General features: G+C 36.2%; 1 protein-coding gene across 1 annotated transcript in view; it reads right to left on the reverse strand.

Annotated features, from left to right (window-relative positions):
• Positions 1-26,268, reverse strand: part of kcnh3 (potassium voltage-gated channel, subfamily H (eag-related), member 3) — a 133,602-nt gene that overhangs the window by 14,424 nt on the left and 92,910 nt on the right. The window contains exons 5-11 of the mRNA XM_058787898.1: positions 25,566-25,705; positions 25,042-25,294; positions 23,202-23,359; positions 22,778-22,985; positions 18,060-18,437; positions 11,339-11,538; positions 9,197-9,446 (exon numbers count right to left, since the gene is read on the reverse strand). Of these exons, the coding sequence (XP_058643881.1) occupies positions 9,197-9,446; positions 11,339-11,538; positions 18,060-18,437; positions 22,778-22,985; positions 23,202-23,359; positions 25,042-25,294; positions 25,566-25,705 (1,587 nt within the window). The remainder of the gene's footprint in view (positions 1-9,196; positions 9,447-11,338; positions 11,539-18,059; positions 18,438-22,777; positions 22,986-23,201; positions 23,360-25,041; positions 25,295-25,565; positions 25,706-26,268) is intronic.

A 26,268-nucleotide genomic window follows, 5' to 3' on the forward strand; every position in this document is an offset into this window, starting at 1 on the left:
TCAATACATTTTAAATAAAAATAAAAAAAGTATTATTATTTGACAATATTACTGTTTTCACTGTATTTTTTGTTCAAATAAATGCCTTGGTGAAAACACTTCTTTCTAAAGCTAAAAAATGTAGTGCTGGGCAACGATTAATCGTGATTAATTGCATCCAAAATATAAGTTTTTGTTTATATAATATATGTGTGTGTGCTGTGTTTATTTATCATGTATATATATATATATATATATATATATATATATATATATATATATATATATAAGACACACATACAGTACATATTTTGAAAATATTTAGATGCATTTACATGTATATATTCATATTCACAGAATTTATATTATATATAAATATATTTAATATATAAGCATAACATATTTTTCTGAAATATATGCATGCATGTGTGTGTATTTATATATACATAATAAATATGCACAGTACACATATATATTATATATTATGTACACAAGAACCTTTATTTTGGATGCGATTAATTGTTGCATTGCACTATATATTATATAAAACACTGTCTAGGTAAGCAGCTCACTAGGTTTTGGAACAGAGCTTTAATATTCAGAGCGAATTAGTCTTGTGTTTATTTCCTCTGTACGGCATGTTCTTTTTCCCATTCCTTGATTCATTCCCTTCCACATTATTTTCCATGTGTGTGGAGATCTATGGTTCTTGCCTTCATGTGTCAGTCTGTATTAATAGTCAAAGCACTTTAATAATGCATTGACCATCAATTATTAAGTGTGCGAGAGAGAGGTGGATGTGGCCTAGCGGCATGCCAATATTTGATTTGATCAGAGCAATAGAGTTCAGGCATTTGGAGATAAAGAGACCCACATACACACACACACAAGAACCTTTAGCTCGGCGAGAGCTCTGGCTCATCGTTTACTGTGACCTTTTGAGAGCCTTTATTTACAGATTAACTGTAGGCACTGTACAAGAGGGGGTTCGGATATGACAAATAGTTTATTTATGATGGAAAACAGTAAGCATCTGAATTATTTTTTGTCCTCTGGTATGAAGCAGATTTTAAGGCGCCTTGTCATATATGAATTATGTTATCTTTTAGAAATTGTATAATTTGGTACAAATCATAGCATGCATTATCAATATTCCAACCAAAAGTTTTTTTTAAAAAGGTCTGGCTCATATGAAGGTTTTAAGAAACAAAGTTTGAGGATGTGTGTTGAGCAGCTGCTCCACGCTCAGATGAAAGGAGAAAAACACAGTAAAAGTTTTATAGTCCATCTATGGTCACAGCTGCTGTCTTGCAGTTTTCAAAAAAAAAAAAAAAAAAAAACAACAGGAGACACAAACAGAAAGGAAAGGCTATGGCAACGAGGGTCCTGGGTGACTAAAATAAAAGAACACAAAGAGGCAGAGAGAGACTACAGAAAGGATGAGTTCATTGAAATCCAGTCCTAATACCCTCAAAGGCATTTGCATGATGTTTGTGGCAGTGCTGCATTGATACATCTCAAACAGGACAGCATTTGTTCATTACACTGGCCTATACGCTCTGGTGCATCACATTAGATAAGGATTATGAAGAAATCCTTGGATTATGAAGAAATGAAGGAGGTTCTCCCTTTTCCTGTGTATGTGTGTGCAGCAACAAACACTGTGTACAGTTTCTGAATCTAAAATACATATTTATTTGACATTTGTGTCTTCTACAAAACAAAACCTTATCCCATTCTTATCCCAGAATATATTTTTTGTTTCATCAGGTTTGGAACAAGTGTGAGTGTATGACAAAATTCATTTTGGAGTGAACTACTGCTGTTAAACACTGCAAAGCAAAAAGTAAATAAATACTGCATATAAATATGTATTTTATCTATCATTCACATTTAGGTTATGAGATGCTTTCTTATCCCAGCAGCTTATCAAGATTCCTTCTGCTAACAGCTGAAGGCAGCTTCGCCTGCTGTTATCTTGAATCTAGAAGCTTCAAGGTTTTTGGGAGGCCATTGTGCTGTGTATAGCTCCCATGAATCCTTTCAGATGAAGCAGAGAGGTGAGAACTTTTTTAAATTAAATTACCCACAGACTCGGTTGATGGCAATGATTTCCATTTGAAATAAAACCCTGAGCTTTTCTTTTCTTTTTTTCTTACATTTACTTGTTTTCCCCTCTGTTATTCATATTATTATCTGTATGTGTTTATTAGTACATTTTTATCCATGGGCTTGTAAAGTGAACTGATTACTGCTTCATGACACACTGAATGGTCCTATGTAAAATAAGCCATTAGGAATAGCAGTAAAGGCTATTTATCACTAATGTATGCATGTGTTATGGCTACTTTTAGAACCATACTTTTATCTGTTGATTTATATTTCAATTCATGTCATTTCACGAGGCACATATTTTTTGTTAATGAAATCAGACAATTTTAATATAGACTGGGGTTAGTTGTCACAATGGCTTCAAATATCTAGTTAAAAATAGACAGTCATAGATTCAAATATTTTTGAGATATTTTAGTATGTTATGTTTTCCGTTTTGATGTTTCATAATCTTGCTATATTCAATTAATATTTGAAATATACTATTCTCAAATCAGTCTCAATATATGACAGGTTAACCTGGGCCCATCACATGTTAAGCTTATGTATATATATATATATATATATATATATATATATATATATATATATATATATATATATATATATATATATATTTTTTTTTTTTTATTTTTTTTTTTTTTCTTGGACAGTAATAGCTGAAATGTACAATATCTCTTTGTACACATATAAAACATCTGCCTTTAAAAAAATTAACAAATATTCACTTAAGTGAAACGTTTGACAAGTAGCTCAGGTGTCATTGCATTTCTGCGTCATTAACATATTGAGCATTTATCTAATACAGGTGCATCTAAATAAATTAGAATGTCATGGAAAAGTTCATTTATTTCAGTAATTCAACTCAAATTGTGAAACTTGTGTATTAAATAAATTCAATGCACACAGACTGATGTAGTTTAAGTCTTTGGTTCTTTTAATTGTGATGATTTTGGCTCACATTTAACAAAAACCCACCAATTCGCTATCTCAACAAATTAGAATATGGTGACATGCCAAGCAGCTAATCAACTCAAAACACCTGCAAAGGTTTCCTGAGCCGTCAAAATGGTCTCTCAGTTTGGTTCACTAGGCTACACAATCATGGGAAAGACTGCAGATCTGACAGTTGTCCAGAAGACAATCATTGACACCCTTCGCAAGGAGTGTAAGCCACAAACATTCATTGCCAAAGAAGCTGGCTGTTCACAGAGTGCTGTATCCAAGCATGTTAACAGAAAGTTGAGTGGAAGGAAAAAGTGTGGAAGAAAAAGATGCACAACCAACTGAGAGAACCGCAGCCTTATTAGGATTGTCAAGCTAAATCGATTCAAGAATTTGGGTGAACTTCACAAGGAATGGACTGGGGTTGGGGTCAAGGCATCAAGAGCCACCACACACAGATGTGTCAAGGAATTTGGCTACAGTTGTCGTATTCCTCTTATTAAGCCACTCCTGAACCACGGACAACGTCAGAGGCGTCTTACCTGGGCTAAGGAGAAGAAGAACTGGACTGTTGCCCAATGGTCCAAAGTCCTCTTTTCAGATGAGAGCAAGTTTTGTATTTCATTTGGAAACCAAGGTCCTAGAGTCTGGAGGAAGGGTGGAGAAGCTCATAGCCCAAGTTGCTTGAAGTCCAGTGTTAAGTTTCCACAGTCTGTGATGATTTGGGGTGCAATGTCATCTGCTGGTGTTGGTCCATTGTGTTTTTTGAAAACCAAAGTCACTGCACCCGTTTACCAAGAAATTTTGGAGCACTTCATGCTTCCTTCTGCTGACCAGCTTTTTAAAGAAGCTGATTTCATTTTCCAGCAGAATTTGGCACCTGCCCACACTGCCAAAAGCACCAAAAGTTGGTTAAATGACCATGGTATTGGTGTGCTTGACTGGCCAGCAAACTCACCAGACCTGAACCCCATAGAGAATCTATGGGGTATTTTCAAGAGGAAAATGAGAAACAAGAGACCAAAAAATGCAGATGAGCCGAAGGCCACTGTCAAAGAAACCTGGGCTTCCACACCACCTCAGCAGTGCCACAAACTGTTCTCCTCCATGCCACGCTGAATTGAGGCAGTAATTAAAGCAAAAGGAGCCCCTACCAAGTGTTGGTAGGGGCTCCTTCACTAACTTGTGAAGTATTCTAATTTGTTGAGATGGGTGGGTTTTTGTTAAATGTGAGCCAAAATCATCACAATTAAAACAACCAAAGACTTAAACTACTTCAGTCTGTGTGCATTTTATTTATTTAATACACAAGTTTCACAATTTGAGTTGAATTACTGAAATAAATGAACTTTTCCATGACATTCTAATTTATTGAGATGCACCTGTAGATGTCATCACGGTATACTGTACAAGATCATGTGATTCACAGAAGAAAAAAGACATTTACATGGAAGTTATCTCTGATGCTATTGTTATTTGTCATCAAGAGTAACTTACAGGGCAGTTACTGCAGCAATCAGTAGGCTAAGTGCCTCGCTGAAGGACACAATAGGTCATAAAATCATGAATTCTCATGAATACTACTGGGTTTCACATCTGGGCTGCTTGCCGAGCTCATTAAGCTCTACAATACCATAAAAAGCACTGACCTTTTCTAGTGCAGTGCATGGAGAGATATTCACACATTTCCAAAGATTTAAACAGAAAACATTTCAGTGTTAACTCATGCTTGACTCACATTTGAGTGGCTACACTATATTTTCTTGAAAATGTCTATGTGCATCAGATTTCCATGTATATGTTTGTGTGTCAACATTTTTCTTCATATAAGTACAGGAGTGGAGAGTATGTTAGGAATGCGAATGTAAGTGTGGGAACTACAGATGGAATAGCAATTACAGACTCAAGGACATGTGCTGGATTGCTAATGTCTCTTACAGCATGAAAGTACAAGGTAATGTCACGATGCAGAATTCATATTTATAGCAGTTCTGGGCAAAAATGTTCTTAGGTTAGCCAAGTGGTCAAACGCAACATAGCCAATGGGAAAAATGAGGAATTTGTAGGTATCAGATGCTGTTATAAAAATCCTTATAAAGCTGCCTATACCGAGAAAGTATTTCAAGTGATATTTGCAAGCTGAAAAGTCTGCTGCCTTCTAAGATATGTTGTTTCGGACAAATTTAAAGGCACATATGCACATATCCTTTACAACCCTGCAAACATGGCCCTGCGGGGCCCATGCTGGCTTTTTGCGGGGACAGTGGACTAGGGCTAGCCCACACCAAACCTAAACAGGCCCAGTGCGGGCTTGCCCAGGCGAGGCCCACAGCTTTGGGCTCACTGCAGGCTCTCTGTGAGCAGCCCACACTATGGGACTGCCCATATTAATCCAATGACGGCCCAGTGTGGGCCAGCCCGTTCGGGCCCAGAGCAGCTTTTGTACCTTTGGGCCCATGCAGGTTTGGTGTAGGCAGCCCTGTAATGCAACTAGGATAATACTAACATTGACTGGCCATTCTTTAGCCACTCAATTGAACTGAAATGGCTCAAACCAAAAGAGACCTTTCCAGAACCTGTTGTTTCATATAGGCCAGGGATCCTCAAATCTGGCTCACGAGATTCACTTTCCTGAGTTTAGTTCTAACCTTAATCAAACACACCTGAGCACGCTAATTAATGTCTTCAGGATCATTAGAAAATCGCAGTTGGGTGAGTTTGATCAAGTTGAATCTAAACTCTGCAGGAAAGTGGGTCTCACGAGTTATATTTGAGGTGTAATAGACATGAGCCTGTTAACAAGAATTTTGTGGGCAGTTTTCTTCCTTACCACTAGAGGTGCTAGGGTGTTTTAGGTTTCCTTAAGTAAAGCCATGTGGGTAGAGGGAGTTAGGAATAACAAGCAGCATCAGCCAGCATGATTTTTTAAATTTATTTTTTTATAGTTTATTTTAATTTATTTATGAATTATTTATTTATTTATTTATTTTAAAAGATGTTTATGGTAACTATTATTTAATTTATTTTTTTACTACTTTTGTTTAGGTAATTATTGTTTTGTATTCTGGTTGTGTATGTATTTTGTGCCTTGACTGTATCCCCTGTGAATGTTATTTGTTTAATAACAATAATTCAAAAAAAAAAAAAAAAAAAAAAATAGCCAGCATGGTTCACCTGCTAAGCATATTGTGCTGTGTCCTGGTTGGGAAATGTGTCATTTCGAGCCCAGTCTAAAGTAAGGAGTTAATGTTTTTTTGCAGAGATGTTACTTGTATGTATGGCCTTTACATTGCTTTGTTTGCTTTCTTTCTTTTTTGTACTTTTGTGTATTTACATTATTGGCTGTATGTAGCTGTTTTAACCTGAATTGAATGTTTTCTATTTTGTATTTAATAAATTGATTTGAAATCCATTTGACTATTGTACATTTTTGACAATACAGACATCAGTTATGTGGTGACTGCATCCATTTCAGATATATAATAACTGTGTTTCCCAAAGACTTAAGTTATAGTAGCTGGAAAGTATTGATAGTGAAATAAATGTATTGTTGTAGATCAGGGGTGCCCAGCCCTGTTCCTGGAGATGTACTTTCCTGGAGAGTTCAGCTCCAACCCTGATCAAACAACTGAACCAACTAATTAGGATCTGAAGGAGCACTTGATAATTACAGACAGGTGTGTTTGATCAGGGTTGAAACTGAACTCTGCAGGAAAGTAGATCTCCAGGACCAGGGTTGGGCACCCCTATTATAGATTAATAGTGTGTGCCTAGTGAGGGCTTCCTGGGGGCTAAGTGAGGGCTGCCCGTGCAGGGTCAGTGCTAAGGGGCCAACGCTTTGCCAATTCTCAGGGGCCCTGCGCTGGCAGCCCTTAGGCTAGCCCTAAGTGGGCCCGTAAAGGGCCACTGCAGGCCTGTTTGCAGGGAACTTGTCGTACCAGTTAAGAAAAACAACGATTATAAATGTTTCATTTCATTCATTTGAAAATAATACATTGAAAAATGTTTAATCCAAATAAAATTGACTATTTTACCCAATTTGGGTATGTGGTATGTATTTTTTATGTTCTATACTAGTATTGTGTTGTTAGCTTAGCAACATGCTAAACTCAAACATCTCAAACTGTGTGTGATTCGACAAGCTTCCTGTGTGCTTTGAGCGTTTTGTGTTAATAATATTGCATATTGTTGGGCAATATTACATAAATTTTATTTGATTTTCTTTTATTTTGGATGATAAAAAACAGGTAGTGTAAAATCTACATCCTTCATGTTGAGCATGTATGTCTGTCACTTATGAGGTTCTATTTAAATTAGAATGCTGCCTTAAAGGGATAGTTCACCCAAAAATGAAAATTCTGTCATTAATTACTCACCTTCATATTGTTCCAAACCCGTAAGACCTTCGTTCATCTTCAGAAATCCAAGAGCTTTCTGACCCTGCATAGACAGCAAGGGAACTACCACAGTCAAGTCACATAAACGTAGTAAGGACATCGTTAACATATGGAGGGTCAGAAACTCCGAAATTTGGGTTCCAAAGATGAACAAAGGTCTTATGGGTTTGGAACGACACAAGGGTGAGTAATTAATGACAGCATTTCTATTTTTGCGTGAACTATCCCTTTAAGATGTGGTCACACATTAGCAAAATTTCTACGTAATTTTGTAGCAAAAAGGTCCATTGTCAATAGTGTAGCAATGCATGAGCACAGAAGTAACTTTTAAACCAAGCAGCATTCTATTGGTCAGTGTGAATTTGCATTACCAACTTGAATACAAGTGAAATCTGTGAGGGGAACTTTTTCACACTTGTGTGAAGCACCTGACTGCACAGATTCCGACTTAAATGACTGTTTTCCGCAGGTGAAAATCGCTGAACAATGGTAAATGTAACAGCACATTTAGAAGGTAGCTGCTTAGACAGGCAGCTCACTATGTTTTGGCATGTCATGTATTGGCAAGCACATTAGAGAAACCACACATAACCTCATCATCAACAGTAGCTGAATCTCGCAGATAATATATGCATTAATATGCATAACAAAGGAAGACAATTAATGAGAAAATGAAGCCAATGAGCCAACTGTGTGTGTGTATAATGGGGGGAGGGGGATAGTTACTGTTCAATAGACTTGAAAATTATATGGGAATCCTCCCTCGAAACAATAAGAACTAGATAGTGGGAGGATGAGATTTGTTGAACAAGTGTGTGTGTGTGTTAAGGTGCTTTAAAAGAGCCATTATTTATCTCATTTATAATGTCTGAATTATGTCAGAAATTATACAATGATATTAATGGATAGTGTGTGTGCATGTGTGGGCAATTTTTATTGCATTGGCCTGTCTCAATATCACACAGGAAGCACAATTAATAGTGACAGGTAGGAGGAATTTAAATGGGCTTTGAAATTGCTGTGAAATTGTAATATAGGAGCCATTGAATAAGCCAGCATGACTGACACACAGAAATGCATTTGCATGAGCTGTATAGTGCTTGAAATGACTTCTGAGTACGAATGCAATTGATTTGTTTGTTTTCAGTTTTCCACAGTTAACACCACATATGTGACCCTGGACGACAAAACCAGTCTTAAGTGTCAATTTTTCGAAATGTTAGGATCAGACAATATTTGGCTGAGATACAACTATTTGAAAATCTGGAATCTGAAGGTGCAAAAAAATCAAAATATTGCGAAAATCGCCTTTAAAGTTGTCCAAATGAAGTTCTTAGCACATTTACAGTAAGAAATTTACAAAATATCTTTACTTAATTTCCTAATGATTTTTGGCATAAAAGAAGAATCGATAATTTTGACAATGTATTTTTGGCTATTGCTACAAATACTGTATACCCCAGCGACTTAAGACTTTAAGGTTTTGTGGTCCAGGGTCACATTTTACCTGGTTACCTTAATCAGGTAAGTACTAATAAAAAGTGGGTCATTTTATTGGCACCAAATGGAATTGCAATCAGTTTTTTATAAGCCAGCTGCCGTAGTGTTTAAAACTTGTTTAAAACGCAATATATAATTCGATTGTATGTGTGTAGGGTGTATTCAGGTAAATTGGGGCACATTTTCCCATTGAGATGACTAGGAAAAATGGCCCAATTACCCTATATTATATCCTGAACCCTACTGTTTGTGTGTAATCTTACCCAGTATAGCCAGCACAGTGTTGTCCTTGAGCACTTCCATGGAGCCTGAGCAGACAAAGTAGATGGCCTGCAGAGCGTCACCCTGGCGAATGAGGAACTCTCCTGGAGCACAGAAGGAGGTTTTGATGATGAGTGACAGCGAGCGCAGACACCCTCGACTGGCCGATTCAAACAGAGGCAGCTGGAGCAGCTCTTTATTCAGGTGCATGGCAATGTCAGCCCGCAGTTCATCTGGGAAGTCCTTCAGAAGCTGGGAGAGGAAAATAAATATTTTATTTGAAGTACTTAGACTTTTACTTCTCATTCTTGAAAAGCATAAAAACATTCGATTTACGGTTGCTCGTCAAGGAAATAAGTGTTGCAAAGAAACTGTAGATCAGTCTTCTACTTAGACTTTAATGGGAGGTGATATTGATATCAAAGCAAAGAGACGGTTATGAGTTATGTAACGAGCGTTTTGAATTGGGCTCATTAAATACATTGTGAGATTAAGATGGAATCTCTTGTTATGAGCAGATCAGAGTTACGGATGAGATAGTGAATGAAAGGCGAATGGAAAAAGAAAATAAATCAAATGATAAAAGATATGAGGGATTATGAAACAGAATGAGAGACAGAAAGAGAGCATGGTGAAGTGAAAAGAGAATAAAAAAGATAATATGCTTTAATCTTAGACAGATGCATCAAATCACACCAGTGATAGAAAGAAGGCCAATAATAATCAACGCAGATTGGAATCAAATGTTATAAAGAAAAGGAGTTAAATTTACATAAAATATAATACTATGAGCATAATATTTAATTACAAGTGCTTATCAGATTTCCTATATTTTGGCCTGTAAGGCTTCGGGACAATGAGAGATCCAGCATAGAGAAATGATGAATGCAAAATGCACTGTCTGTAAATGTTAAAAACATTTTCTCCTGGAGGTAATGGAATATCAAATTAATTTTGCCAAAGTAGCCAAGTTAATAAGATATTTTAAAATAACATGCTATTCTGTACTCAGTTATTATGATTTTACTATCAAAATAGGATCAATAGGATTTTGTTGCCTTTTTTGTTGCTTTATTTATTTATTGGTTGGTTGGTTGATTGATTGATTGCCAGAGCAGGTCAAACTGTTAGATCTTTAATTACACACACACACACACACACACACACACACACACACACAAAGTCAAACATTATCTAAAAAAAGGCACAAACTAAAAAGACTGATGAAAATAGGAGAAAACATAATCTTGCACCAGCACTAACATAATATTAAAAAAATGTTTTACTACTCATGACCACCTTTACTCTAATTTATCACGCTTTACTTTAGGCTTATTTATTGTGGTAAATTTTGTCTAACTTGAAGAATTTCTAATAGATAATCTGTTAAGGGAATAGATTTTTCCCTATAGATTTATATTACAACTGTGGCATGTTGTAGCTATTGTTTCTAAAGGCTGTTGTTTCTCATAACAAATGCAATATAGATGAATAAAAAAGTCATTATTGGCCTGAAATGATTAATAGGCTAGCCTTATTATAACAAATGCTACAGTTAAGTACTATGGTACTTTTTCCTAAGAGCAAGTACAAGTCAGAATTGAGAGCCAATGGGTTCTAATGATGAGTGATGGAAAAACCTGGCCTTCAGATATTCCAATGATGGCATAGATTAAATCATTAAGAGCCTGATGAACTGTTAAGGAGTAAGAAATAAACAATATCAATATAAGAAAATGTTAAATTAGATTGACCTCCCATGGCGTGTTGAATTAGAACATTCTGTCAAACTGTAGCCTAAGTGTCTAAATAATATAAAATTAATTATATATCCTATGTAAATAAGTAATTGTTAGCTAGCCTATTACTTTATTGCAGTTACGCAATCAACCAACTTTGCATGTGTGGTGGATAGCACAAAAGACCATTTTACAAAAATAAACATTTAAGCAAACAAACAAATAAATAAACCTTAAGAGGGAGCATGACCCAGGGTCCACTTCAACACCCCCCCCCCCCATGTTCAAACCGAAACTACGCCCTTGAGTACAATTGTTTGCACATGATTTATAAATTGTGAACTTGTTTTGACAATTCATTCATTTGTGCACACAAATTATTGAAAGTACATGTAAAAGTACTACCTCGCTGACATCGATGCCATTGTTGACAGACCATGTCGTCTGAAAGCACTCCAGCATACGCTGAGCGAGGGCCTTGGGAAGTCGATGCACGCGGATGAAGTCTTTGAGGTCTTTGGTACGAGTGTGATAGAGCGAGCGGCGCGAGTACATCCTCTGGATAATGGCCGTCACATTACCGAAGACCGCAGCATGCATGAGTGCTGGAGAAAAACACAATAAACAAACATTCCAGGTGAATTACATAATTCATTTTAACAATGACATTGTTGAGCTTTATGCTTATCTATCTATATATCTAATATATATATATATATATATATATATATATATATTAGGGCTGTCAAAGTTAACGCGTTAATGCAAATTCATTTTAACGGCACTAATTTTATTAATGCGCGATTAACGCAGCATGCATTTTCTGTTTGACCCGTGGCCTAGCCCGTAGTTGGAGAAATGGAGATAGCAACTTAGCAACTTAACTCATGACAATCATGTGATTAATCGCGATTAAATGTTTTAATCGGTTGATATATATATGAGTGCTGGAGAAAAACACAATAAACAAACATTCCAGGTGAATTACATAATTCATTTGAACAATTATTAAGCAAAATTAAGCAAATCAATGCCACTGTGAACTCTGGCTTCTACCATCTTTGTAGATTAGCCAAGGTTAAACGCTTCCTGAACAGGAAGAGTTTTGAGACTGTTATACATGCTTTCATGTCCTCGCGACTCGATTATTGCAACTCGCTTTACTATGGCTTGCCAGTCTCATCTATAAATCGACTTCAGTTGGCTCAAAACACCTATTTTACACTCGCTGCCCTGGTTACCGCTGCAGTACCGTATTGAGTTTAAAATTTTGCTTTTTGTGTACAAGGCTGTAAATTGTCTTGCTCCTCAATATCTTTCAGAGTTGCTTACTGTCCACAATCATGTCAGATCACTGAGATCTCAGACTACAAATATGTTGTGAGTTCCTAGAACAAGACTAAAATGCAGGGGAGATAGAGCATTCTCTGTTGCTGGTCCCAAATTATGGAACAATCTGCCTCTATCTATGAGAACTGCTTCTACAGTGTCTGAATTTAAATGTCCGTTAAAAACTCATCTTTTCTCCCATGCTTTTAATGATAGGTGATTGGGTGTTTTAAGGTTATATGGATTTTACTGTTACATTTAAGCCTATGCAATACTGATTGCAGTGATTAGGTCTGTGTATTTTTTAAATGTTGTAATTAGGTTTATGTTTTATGTACAGCACTTTGGTCAACTAAAGTTGTTTTAAATGTGCTTTATAAATAAATTGAACATAGAACATTGAACAATGACACTGTTGTGCTTTATGCTTATATATATATATATATATATATATATAGGGTAAACGCACCAAAATCTACATTGAGACATTTTTAGTGCACAAGATATTGGTTTCAGTACAAAAAGTTATGTTAAAATAAAATATTAATCTCTCACACAAAAATATTTAATTTTATTTTAAATGACAAAAGCATTTAAATTAAGAATAATTGTAAAAATATGTATTTTTTGAAGGTACAAAGTTATCAAGCAACAAGGCATTCAAGTCGATCAGATTCATAGTGAAGTGTCATCTAAGCACATTGCAACATCTATACTAGTCCACGTTCAGCTAAGTAACACATTCAAAAATCAAATAAAACAAACCAATAAAACATTTAATTCATGGGGATGAACACAGAAATTAGCCTCATTATGAAACCTCTTTTTAAATGGATGTCATCTTATCTATAGTCTCTTAAGGCTGGAATACACTACATGATTTTTACCCCTTTTTTCCACCAATTTACAGCTTAGAGAAGTTGATGCTAGTTGGCAAAGGTCAGAGCCAGTCTGCAGACTTGAGTCGACAGAATCCATAGAAAATCGATTAACTTAACTTTAAGTGACAGCCATCAGTTAATATTTAAAGTCTGCTCATGAAGTATTTACATAGATTTTCAATGTGGAAGAGCTTAAAGAGAGCACACTGAGCTTAATTGGAGCAGCAACAATTTTTAATAAATTTCATGTCATATTTTTGCTAAAAAAAAAAAAATTGTCTAGGTCATGTATTAAGTTCATACATATTTTAATATGAACAACTATTATTAACAATATCTATGAAATTATACTTTTTCCTTATTGATGTCACACTGAAGTTGTGTGATTTTCATAGTAGTGCACCCTTTAAGCTCACCTCAAAATAATATGAAATCTTTAAAAATTACAGCACTGTTAAACGACAGACCAGCAATAAACTGTCAATTTATAATATTATGGATGTAAAAGTACAAGCCAGTGATGCCTGTGAAGTAATATGTTAGCGTTGCACACAATGATATACAGCTAGTCAGCTAACTGTGTTCTGTAGCATCTGTGCTATGTTGCTAAAACAAATCTTTTGGATCTAACTGTAATTATTTCCCACATCCAAGTTCCAGGTTATAATATGCAAAAGTCTGAACATTAATCTCTTAACTTTACAATAAGTAGTGAAACTCACCCAAAATGAAGGCTTAAACATCTAAAAAAAACGCACATTTAAGGGGCTCCTCTTTTGGTGAAAGTTTTTAGACAGCTTTCAAAATGGCCACCAGACAGTGTGAACACATGGAGACTCATATCTCAGTGTGCAATGATCTGATTGACTTGAAATTATAAGAGGTATATAGTAACAAACATATCACTTGGTTAAGACATTAAGTAGGATAATAAATTATTTTTTTCTTTTTATAATCTGATCTCAAAAATGGAAATGTGCTTAATGGGTACGTGAGCTTAATAGGTATGTTTACCCCTATATATATTGCAAAATAATCAAAGGAGTTGTTTGTGTATCTCCCTAAATTCCTACACACTTTTTAAGGCTCAGTCAAGGAAGTGTAACCACCCTAAAGGTTTAATAAATATGATAAAGGCACGGTTATTATACTGTATAAGTATTAGATCCATCTGGCGTTGTCTGATCGCAAGTGGTCAGCCATTTACACATGGTGTTAAAATGCATCCGGTAATCACTTTTTTTTTTATCAGGCAGTTGCTTACTAGCAATTTAGTCACACCCAGCTAGCAAAAAGTAAAACCATTGTTCCGTTGCAATGATGGACTTTCCTTCTATGTTGTACATCAGGATGCATTCAAATGCAATATCCAATCTTTATGATCGCCACTTGTGATCCAATCACCCGAGCTAGATTTTATCAGGAGTTAACGTTTAGTCATTTAGTGAGAAGTGGATCAGTTTTAACATCTTGCTCCAGCCTGTTTTCTTTCTATTGCTTGATCTCAGTGTCAGTGGACTGCATGTGGATTTGCAACACAAATCCTTTTCAGTTTAGTTTCCTCTGCATACATTATGTTTAGTGAAACTGTTTTCACTCCACCAAACTCTCTATCATCTATTTATTTAACATCGTGAGCTTTGCCAACACGAGTGTAAACAATCAAGAAGGATCGGAGAGTGCTCATGGAGTGCTAATTGAAGTCTACATAAATTGTTGCGGAAATTGCATGCCGCTCTTCTGTTCAAGAACTGCGCTCAACATAAGTGGCTGCACCTGGGTTATGTGCCTTTTGAGTGCTTGGATGAGCTTTGTGATGAAATCCATGAAAATCTTCAAAACAGGTGAAATAGGGCAACAGAATTATTAAAAGCTAATAAAACTTGTTTCAGCCACCTGATTCCTGTTGGAAGGACAAATGAGTTATCTCGCTGAATTGTCTCTCCAAGACAGGAGTGAGATTATATGGGGACTTTTTCTTTATTCTTGAGTTTCAGTGTGGTCTCAAACTGTGCAGCCAATATGAACTCAAAATTATTCCAATACCACATTATCATTATCACATCACCTACTATCTAAGGCTTATTCCTCAAATACTGTACACTTTGGTATCATTTAATATCAACATTATCAACATTTACACAACATTCATGTTATATGTAATACATTTTGTATATTTAATTTGGAAGTTTAGCTAATGTTTCTTGCTTGAAAATTGTGCACACAACTCAAAATAAAAATGGTCAAAACTTTGGCAATAGAAAAATTGTAATCCCCATAGAAAAAGAATTCAAAATTAAACAACTCATATTATTTTCTTATTTACTGAATTATGTTTTTTAAGCATATTATACCAGTGGTTCTCAATTCCAGTCCTGGGGGGCCCCTGCTCTGCACATTTTGCATGTCTCCCTTATTTAACACACCTGATTGAGATCATCAGCTCGTTAGAAAAGAGATCCATGAACTGAATTAACGAAGTTAAGTGAGAAGTCAGAACCACTGTATTATACAATATTACCCCATGTGACCTTGCAAATTGCCCCTCGAGGACAAGTTCTGAAATGTTTTGAAATGAACTGAATCACATTGAGCCTAAGTGAACTGAATTAATTCAAACAAACTCTTACTGACAAATTTTTGTTTTCAAATGGACTTTGTATGGAAAAAAAGATCATCTTTACATGTTTTACATATTTAGAGTCATGGAGGCAATTTTCATTTTTTAACCGAGAAGTTAATTAAGTCTAACCTAAAAAAGCTAAACTAAGCTGAGCTCAGCAAGCTTAAGCTATGGATGCGTAGTGTCTGAGAAGTAAAGGATTCCTCTGGAAAGGGGGTGGTACACATCATATTGTAGTCTGGTTAATATAATAAACAATATGCTTACTTGTTTGACGTAATTAGGGTAATTTTTAGGCATATCAGTGTTCCCCAAATACCCTCAGTGTGCATGATCTCTGTGTGTGGGTAGAAGCCCAGCTGTCAGCTGGCTGGAACAGCAATGGCCCTTAGTGGTAGGATTTGGTTGACAGATTGATTCAGTGGGCATGTATGTAAGTGTGCATGGATTCAGCCAGCCTCATTTGGCCCTCTTAAGTGCAATGAAGCCTGTGTCTCTCTCTTCATGGCCCAGAGGACATGCCTTAAAATTCAGTCCACTGTCACAATATCTCCCTCAAACCACCCACATTCGAATCCCAACAGTCAGGTTAAAAGAAAACGGCTAAGAGTGGCCAACGTAAGCTGCCTTCTTATAAGAGTCAAACAGGTTAGAAGGTTTAAAGAATGTCAAAAAATCCACTCAAATATTCCAACACTAAGGTTTTGAACCCGACAAATGAAGACACACTGAATTAAAACTTTCAAATCACTCGTTTTGCAATTAAACATGAAAGCAACATGTCATGAGACAAATAGAATGTCGTCCATTAACATAAATTGGTAAATATTGGACAAATATGCACTCAACCGTCACTGCTTATATGGTTGAAGATTCAGAGGTAGTTAAACGATGGTCAATAAACCTTACCTTCCCCTGAGGAAATGTGTTGAAGATAGAGAATAATCAATAAGTAGCTAAGCTTAATGAATAACATGGTCAAAGAAAATGTTGGTGCTCTAAGAATGGATCCCTGTGGGAAATGTAGTTTAAAAGTAAATGAGGTCAGATGGTTTACTAAAAACTACTCCAATAAAGCAAATGCACTTCTGTGTCTTATCTTATGAAGAATGCAGTCCTTTGGGAAATTCAAGAAGTCAATAAGAAGTTTAGACCTTGGGGAAAATGCAGTCATTAGTGCACTTTTTGTGGACTTGCAGTCTTGTAACCTTCTTTTGCATGTGTATCTGAAGTGTACACAATTCTAGGGAGTCCCATCTGTAATTTTAGGGTTGAAATGTGTGCCCCCTTTTGTTTTGTTAAAATTAGCTGATTTGTTTTTCAGTCTATCCCAAATGTGCACTATTCCATATAAACATCAGTTTATACTGTGGGATGGTGGAACCATCTTATTTTAAGTGTTAAATCATCACTGCTTGAGGAGACTAAATAATCTCTCTGAATATTGATGTCTGGTGGGGGTGGGAAAGATAACAGAGGGAACATTTGGATCCCCCCAAGCTAAGAGAAGTTATTAAAGCATGTCTTTAACACAACAATTAAGGAAACGAGCGGAATTCTACCAGTGGGGCACAAATACACTTGTCCCAGTATAGATGACATTCACATCATCCTCAAGCTTCAAGATTTCATAATCCTGTTTAGATAGACATTCCTGTTAGAACCGTAATTCTACAAAAGTTAGATTATCAATATAGTTTCCCAAAATTCTTACACCAGAATGTTAAATAATTTTCTTTACTATAGTTAGTCTAAAAATAAGATTTTTTACAATTATTATTGGGTTGAAGATATTACTAGTTAAGCATTATTATTATTATTATTATTATTATTATTTAATATTTTGGCAATTTTTAATGTATTTCCTTATACATCCTATAATCCTAATACTTTCCACTGGAGTACACTACCATTTAAAGGTTTGGGGTCTTGAAAATTCAGCTTTGCCATTGCAGGAATAAATCCATTTTACTATGTATTCAAATATAAAATTACTTCAAATTGTAATATAATATTTAACAGTATTACAGTCTACGCTGTATTTCTGATCAAAAAATGCAGCCTTGGTGAGCATAAGAGACTACTTTCAAGAACATTAAAAAATCTTATAAACATCAAACATTTAAACAGTAGTGTATATAGATATTTTAAACTGATCAAGAAAAAAAAGAACACTTGAAAAAATCACTTATCAATATTTAGAACACAAATCTGTACATCCATGTAGTAAAGCATTACGAATCTAGAACTCAAAATCATTTAAAAACTTGTAACCGTGTTTTCTTGCACTTACCTCCAATCAGCATGGTGCAAATAGAGAAGATCTTCTCCGAGTCAGTATTGGCTGAGACATTGCCAAAGCCCACGCTGGTCAGACTGCTTAAAGCGAAGTACAGTGATGTCACATATGAACTCCGAATCGAGGGCCCGCCTCCCAGTACGGCTCCAGTCTGTCCTGCATTTGAAGTGGCCACCGGCCCTGCTCCCGTTGTGTTCCATTGGCTCGAGTTCCACACAGACTCATGTCCCACCAGATCAGTGCTGTTCCACTGGCTTGAATTGACCACCAATCCATCCAAGATGGTGGGGCGCAGCGAATCAGGAATGAGGGATGCAAGAGGGGACAGAAAATAGGGGGTGCCCAGACGTTTACCCAACTCATGCAACCAGCCTATGAGAAAGAGAGAAAATTTACTCAATTGGCATATGTTTTGACCTGTGAAATTGTCTATAATGTTCATAATTTGGTGATTATTCTAATAATCCATTTTTTTTCCATTTGTGTTTGGCCCTATAACTACCCAAAATGCAACGAGGTTGTCACTCCAACTATTTTTTTTTTTCAGTGAGTGCATGGCCACTGTCCAGGGTTCTTATGTCACTGTCAGAACTGAGTAGATATAGAGCAGCTGTCCCTGTCCATGGTGCTGAATCCGCAGAATTTTGAATATCAGTTGGTTTGCAGTAGGCTGAACTTTTTCCTGGAAACTCTACTTTTGTTCCCTGTGGGACTGGTTTTGACCATTTTCTTTTCTCTCTCTCTCTCTTCTCTCCCTGCTTGTTTGTCTGTAGGTGTCTAGTTTGGAGGTAGTAGAGGTACTATATGTGGCATTAGAAGTGATATTTTTCGAGAGAACCAGAAAAACTGACAGAGACAGAAAGAAGTGTGAAAGGTCAGAAAAGGAATGAGATTGAGGAGATTGAGGGGAAAGTGCCAGAGAACCTTTTGCTAGCAGTTGTCGGGGAAAGTTTGATATACAATCACACATGACAAAACCTCCTTCCCAAATACACAAACAAACACTCACTTTTCTCATTTACACAGCGAGCAGCTTCAGTTTACATGACCTTTCTCATGCACACATACACCAGTCCTTTCCTGACATGTAAACATGTCCAAAGTCTTCGCTTTGTTGTCTAGTGTGTCTGCATGTGCTAATAGGCAGAAAAGTGTCCTTCATATATGCTGATATCTGCTTTCTAACAGTCCCTTCCAAAGTTTATCATGCTAGTATGTGCTGATTTGTTCTTATATAGATCTTTTTTTTCCCCCCTCCTTGTGCTCTGGTTTATATCTACAGTGTTTTAAGATAAAAATTTCCATGGTTTTGTTCAGATAAAGGATTGTTACGGAGAAGAATGCTGCTCCATTTCCCTTTCGCTTTCACTTTTGCTTTCTATTGACCAGGTAAAAGAGTATATAAAATGACTACTCCCTACCAGTACTATGTAATAGTTCCATTAACATATTACATTGAGAAAGATTTGATAATAATATTGAATTGGCTTCGGAATCAGTGTTATAATTGGCCCATTACACAAATGGTATTAACCCACTGTATCTCAAATGAGAGCACACCTCAAAGTAATAATATAATTGCTTTAATACTTGATAATATTACACAATAGTTTCCATTTTTATACGGTGCTAATGGTTCTAGCTAGCAGGAATAATGTGCACTTAAATACCTACATTGTGAATATTTTAAATAACTAGATTTTATCTTCAACTGTTTCATTTTAATGACATGATGTTCCTCACACATTTTAAAGATTACATTTCTCAGTTTTTTAGTTCATAATAAATGTTACAATTGCCAAAAACTCACAGCCATGATTAAATCCTGAATAGTAGCTGCATTCACATTAACATTTACCATAATTATATACATTATTTACATTCAAAGGCATCCGAACTTAATATTTGCGCGCGCGGGTGTGTGTGTGTGTGTGTGTGAAAGCTGTGGATGTCTCGACTGGCTGGGTGAAGCTGGTATGTATTAGTGAGAGTGTTTCCACGAGCCACTACTGAGATTTATGCAAGCTTTTATGTCACATTATTTGTGTAAAGTAAAAAATTGTGTTTTTGACAATTCAATTGCACTTCATAATTATTTATGAAAAACTGCCATCAGCCAGTGCTTGACAAGCTTAAGGTGAATGAATGAATAGTACAAATATGCATGCAGTACTAGCAAAGAGCACTGCGGAAGATTAATTTATACCAGTAATGCCTCTGATGGAGCAGGCTTGAGAAACAATATACTTTACATATCCTACTATTTATTTAGGAGAAAAATCTGAATAGAAAATGAATGATGAATGGAAAAATGGTATCTCAAACTACAAAGGCTACCTTGGGTTGTAAATCACTGCAGGAAGAAAAAGGGACAAGTACACAAGAAAGATACATTTGAATATCTAATATATCTAATGTCAGAAAACAAGCTATATGTTTGATATGGGTATGAGGTGCACATTATTTATTCATGGAGTGAAAAGAGAGCCAAAGAGAAGCCCATGGGTAATAACATAGGTGGAAAAAGTAAAGATAGCTCTTAGAGCAGCAAGAAAAGTCAAGTAGAACAGGAAAAGATTCCTTCAAGATAGTGTTAACTAGGGTTAGGGGTTAAATAAATTGGGTTGTACAGGATACTTAAGCAGCAATGTAGGAATCAGTGTTGGATGAGGAAAATAAGGGAGATTAATGAGCAAGAAGAGGATCTTAAAATGCCTCTAATGACCGAAAGGAAAATACATTTCTCACAGTGGGGGATCTCTGTTCTATTCCAAACCACTTGAGAAAGAATCAAGAGATTTGACAGAATGATTTTTACAGCCAACTTGAAAATCCTCTCTAGCCTCTCAAGGTCTGCTGGGCAGCTAGCCATTAAAAAGAACAGTGTTCTGTTGAGGTGAGGCCAGTGAAGTGAGCGATATGGAGGAAAAAAAAGATGGAGAGGGAGGCACAGAGCAACCAGAGTTCAATCAGCTCCTGGAGGAACCCTCAGAGAAACCTTTCATTATTGATACGGCAAAACTCCAATCCATTTACAACCTTTTATGGCCCTATTTCCAATACAGATAGACAGCACTACTCAAATCTACTTCAATATTTCATCATCAATAACACCGTCTCACAAAGGCAAATAATAATTGCAGTAAAGAGCCAATCTGATACTGGCACTCACCAGATATAAAACAACTTCTTGTAAATCTGGTATGCTTCCAAATTCTACATTTGCCAAACAGCCTCATGTGCTTAATATTTAATGGCTGGGCAATGTAAAACTGGGTGAGAGGGAATGGTGGGTGATGTTGGCACACCAGGAAAGACTGGATATTGGAGTAGTATCCCTGCTTTTAAGGAGAACATGTAGATGTAATTGAAACCACTGGCCAGAAGCCAGTGATGAATAGTAGTCAGTTAGATGTGCCTTAGTATACTGCTGATGCTGAGGCAAATCAGAATCACTTTCATTAGATATGACAGATGGTGTTAGACTGTAGGTGATTTTCTATGAATAACTGCTCAAATAGTATGTGCGAATAGGTTGGACACTTCCACATTTTAGGCTTGAGTGTAAATTATAAAATGACTCGAATTGCTCATAAAGACCATCACTTGGTTTTTTCCTGCACGAATGGGTTCAGTGAATGATTCAATGACTCAATGACTCTCTCGTAAAGGCACTTGTTGCCATCTACTGCCATAACTATGTAACCTGGAGAAAGATTCAGTAAAAAGACAAATCAAATTAGAAGACCAGAACTAAATGTTGTATAAAATTAGCTTATATTTTCCCTAGTTTATCTTGGTCAAGAAAAAGACAGATGACCTTCGATAAATCAGGTCCCTAGATTCATGCTGTCAAGATCATATCAATGTCATCGTACACTCTTTTCTCACAGCATTTTTCTTTTACCCATGGTCTTTTTTTCTTATTCATGTGGAGTCTAGCACATGGGAGATTGAGAGAGAGTTTCATTTCTAAGTCAGACTGATGCAGTAATTCACCTGTTCATGAAAAAAATGCGAAAAAAGTTACGTTTGTTCAGACGTGACACACACTTGAATGATGTGAAGAGAATGTCTTAAATCAGAGACTGTCTCATAAGTGTGCTGTTCGCAGAACCAGAGAGATTGTTCTGTCCTTCTGACAAAACGCATTATGTCTGGCCTTTTTTTCTCATGTATCTATCTAATTTGAAAAGTCATTCACACCTGTATTGCACAAATGCAAGATATTTGTAATAGGAAGCCTTTTTGTAAGGCACATAAAAAGGTTGTTTTACATTTTCAATGTAATGAGAATATTAGTGGACAGACATATTTAATAATGATCCTTGTGTATGAGACACAGTGAAAAGAAATCTTTCACATGTGAAAATAAATGAGATGGGTTCTGTCCAATTTAGGCCTCAGTCTAATCTGTTAGACAGCAGTACTTATGCTAATATGATAACTGCCCTATTTTTGTTGTTGTTGTTGTGAATTTTTTAATTTCACTTAGAGTACGTGGTTTCATAAAACATCTAATAGAGATTAGTTTAGAGAGAGAGAGAGAGAGGAGTTTATACCATTTTGAGGGTAATTTCTAGTTCAGCTCAGACAGTAGTCATAAACTTTGTATTCAAAACGTGTTAGAAGACCTAAAGAATCTGTTTGAATTAATTTAAACTTGAAAGGTTTGTACAGCTATGTTGACAGTTTGAAGATATGGCACTCACCAATGTCCCAGGAACCGGGGCTGTTGTTCTCAATCTCGCTGCGGCCAATGATATACCAGACACAAGCCATCCAATGTGCCAGCAAGGCGAACATGGACATAAGTAATGTGAGTACCACTGCGCTGTACTGAGAGTAGCGCTCCAGCTTTTGCAGCAAGCGTAGAAGCCGTAACAATCGAACTGTTTTCAGCAGATGAACTCCAAAGTACTAAACAAACAGATATTGAATGTATAGTTCAAAAGAAAATGATAGAATAATAATTATTTAAGATGGCATGCCCAATATCATATGAAATGTGGTGTCCCACAAAGCTCTATGTGAGGTCCATTAAAACCTCGGAAAACAAAAATATATAGGTTTATAAGTTGGCAAAGAAACAGTTGGCATAAAATTATCTTCAAAATGAGCAAAATTAACACTTACCACACTGACATTGAAGGCATACAACAGGTCAAAAGGTAGCGCAGCAATCAGGTCCACAAAGAGCCAGGTGGTGACATAATGCACACAGATAGAGCGCGCATCATACACCACCTGGCCTGATGTGCTCACAAATGTGGTGCGAAAGTTTAACACAATATCTGTCATAGGAATATAAAGAAAAAAATAATTTTAGTAAAATTAGATGACACAGATATTTATTTATTACTATATCACATAAAAAACTATTTTATTCATTACCTGGTTCAGTGAAAGGTTATAAAAGTTTGGTCTGGGTTCTAGTGACTAACTAATCTAGTGATTAAATTTAATGGAAGTTGCAATTACAGCAAATAGTACTTAAAAAGTTTAGTAAATTGCTTAAGCACAGAAAAGCAGTTAAAAGCAACATTTTTATGTTAGGAGCTTTTTGCAAATGTTTTGATGATACAAATAGTTGCTCTGTATTATGAAATGGTGTGTAATGAGCAGTAAGAGATTCTGTCATTGAACACTACTTTTCTTAAGCAGTGCTTATCCTCAGTGTGGAATTCTAATATATAAAGGTAATGGCTATAAATCTGATGTTTTATCGGTCCCACTTTATATTAGGTGGTCTTAACTACTATGTACTTACATTTAAATTAATTATTTGGTACAATGCACTTATTGTGTACATACATGTTTTTACATTGTACTTATTTCTGTCAGGACCACTATTGTCAAAGATGACTGACAATTAGCATACAGTTTGGATTGGCGGTATAGTTCTGTTCTGGGCAAGAACTCCCTGTGTATCCATGCAGCCTAGCAAGGATGAGAGCAGGGAGAGCAGCGATAACCCCCCAGGGTAAACAGAACAGAACCAACAAAAGTATTGCAGATATGTTAAGTTCAGTAATTTTATGTACACATTTTAAAATGAGTCTGATTCAAAAGACAATCAGAAAGCTGGATCCTGACTGACAGAGGAGGAGTTGGGGATGGAGGAGGGTAATTAGCTATAGAGCAATGCGAAAACTGCTGATAATACTGAAGGACCTTATATATGGATGCTTAGATAGGTGTCGTATCCCTATACGTAGATGGGGATCAGCTGAGAGTCAGCTGATGCGAGCTTGACTAACGCGACCTGCCAGAACTAACGCTACGCTTGATATTTTTAAAAATACCTATATGTAGTTACATCTGTAATTAATTTCTGTAATTACATTTATAATTACAAAGCAGCAAAAGTGATTTGCAATACAGTATGAACACAATAAGTACATTGTACTCATTTTTTGATGTAAGTACATAGTAGTTAAGGCCACCTAATATAAATTGTAACCGATTTATCTAATGGGTCTGTATATGAGTATATGCTTCACCTGTATCCTTCAACAGTTACAGACTCTGACTTTACTAATACATTAATTTGACAGTGGGCCTTCAAAGTTATTTCTGAACTATAAAACACATCTTTAGCTTTGCTATTTGCTGAACAGTCCTTCAGAATCTTTTTAGTTTTGCCCTCATGATTTTGAGGCTTTAAAAATGCTAGATGGGTTTTGTGACATTTGCTTAGTAACATCTAGAACATTTTACCAGCTCTAAGTAATTGAAAGATATCTTGCCGTATATTACCTCTGTGACATAAAAGACTGTCTGACTCAGAAATGTACACGCACACCTGAAAAATAATAGAACGGTGTGCTACGAGTCTGGGTACTTTATTAGCAGGTATTGGTATCAAAAGACATTTAATATTAGAATATAGAACTTCTTCTTTTTGCTAAACTAATTACAAAAATAAACTAATAGAAAAAAAAAAAAAAAGATAGGACTGTAGGTTGAGCCTTACCTAACATGAAAAGGATTTCCACCAAGATGTCGCTCACACTTGGTGGACTTCTAGGGGTCGAAATCTCATCCCGCCCACCGACGACAGTGAAACAGACATTGTAGGGCACAGTAACTGCTACATAAAAGGTGGCTAACAAGATGAGCCAATCCCAGCCAGCTTTGAAGGTGCCGTAATGGAGCAGAATGAAACGGCTCTTCTGAATGGCTGCCACTTTGTACTCTGGGATGGGCGGCTTCTCACCAAACATGTTCTAAATGATAGCAATGTTCATGTTATTTTCAAGATCTTCAGAAACAGTATGATGTGTGCACCTCACGGTGAATTAAAGAACTAATCCAACTCATTTGAGAAGCAGTAAATGACTTTGTCTCATTGCTGAACACAGCATATTGTTATATATTTATCTTTACAAGGTCATTTTTGTATTTCCATTGTATTTCCTACAACAATGTTTGTACTTGAAATATTCTTAAGTTCTTAAATCTGAATTATAAGAATGTGAGTGTCTAACTGGGTCTTACATTGTTGATCTTGAGTTTGCTCTTGTCTTGCTTCTGCAGGTGTCCAGACAGCTGGTAAAGCACAGCTCTGCTGCGTCTCCGGTTGGCATTGAAGCCTGGTGGCCGTGTGACCTTGTGCACCTCCAGCCCCGTCTCCTCGTCTGAGCAGAGAACAGCCATATATCATTTCAGTTAATTTCAGTTCTGAATTGTTTGGCTCAACACTAAATGACATCCAGTTATTCCAGAAAAACAGAAAATACCACATGTAGATTTACTGTGCATCAGTAAAACATAAGCACAGATTTCCACCATTACTTCACTTAAGTAATTAGAAAATTCTAGCTTAATTTCTTATCCATAACCCTCTGAACGAACAAACTAAACACTTATTTATTAAGGGTTTGTAAATATGACAGAAAAGAAATACATCCAATGAAAAACACAGCAACTTTGAAAAAAGGAAAAAACTGTTATTTATTTGAACAGTTATGAACACAGATCAGTTACACTGAGGGAAATAAACAGGCAAAGTTATAAACAATTAAAGCCTTTAGAAGCTCTCTGAAAAGGAGAAAGATGCCAATTTAGATTATGATTCAATTGCATCGTCAGTTTATGCTTCTTCTCCTTCCCTCTCTAAAGGCTATCAGACTCTCATTCTGTCCACTGCACTAGGCGTGTTCAGAGTCATTCTGAAAGTTGGCCTGATTTGTATTATTTT

The sequence above is a fragment of the Onychostoma macrolepis genome, chromosome 09 (genome assembly GCF_012432095.1).
Source record: "Onychostoma macrolepis isolate SWU-2019 chromosome 09, ASM1243209v1, whole genome shotgun sequence".
Taxonomy (NCBI): domain Eukaryota; kingdom Metazoa; phylum Chordata; class Actinopteri; order Cypriniformes; family Cyprinidae; genus Onychostoma; species Onychostoma macrolepis.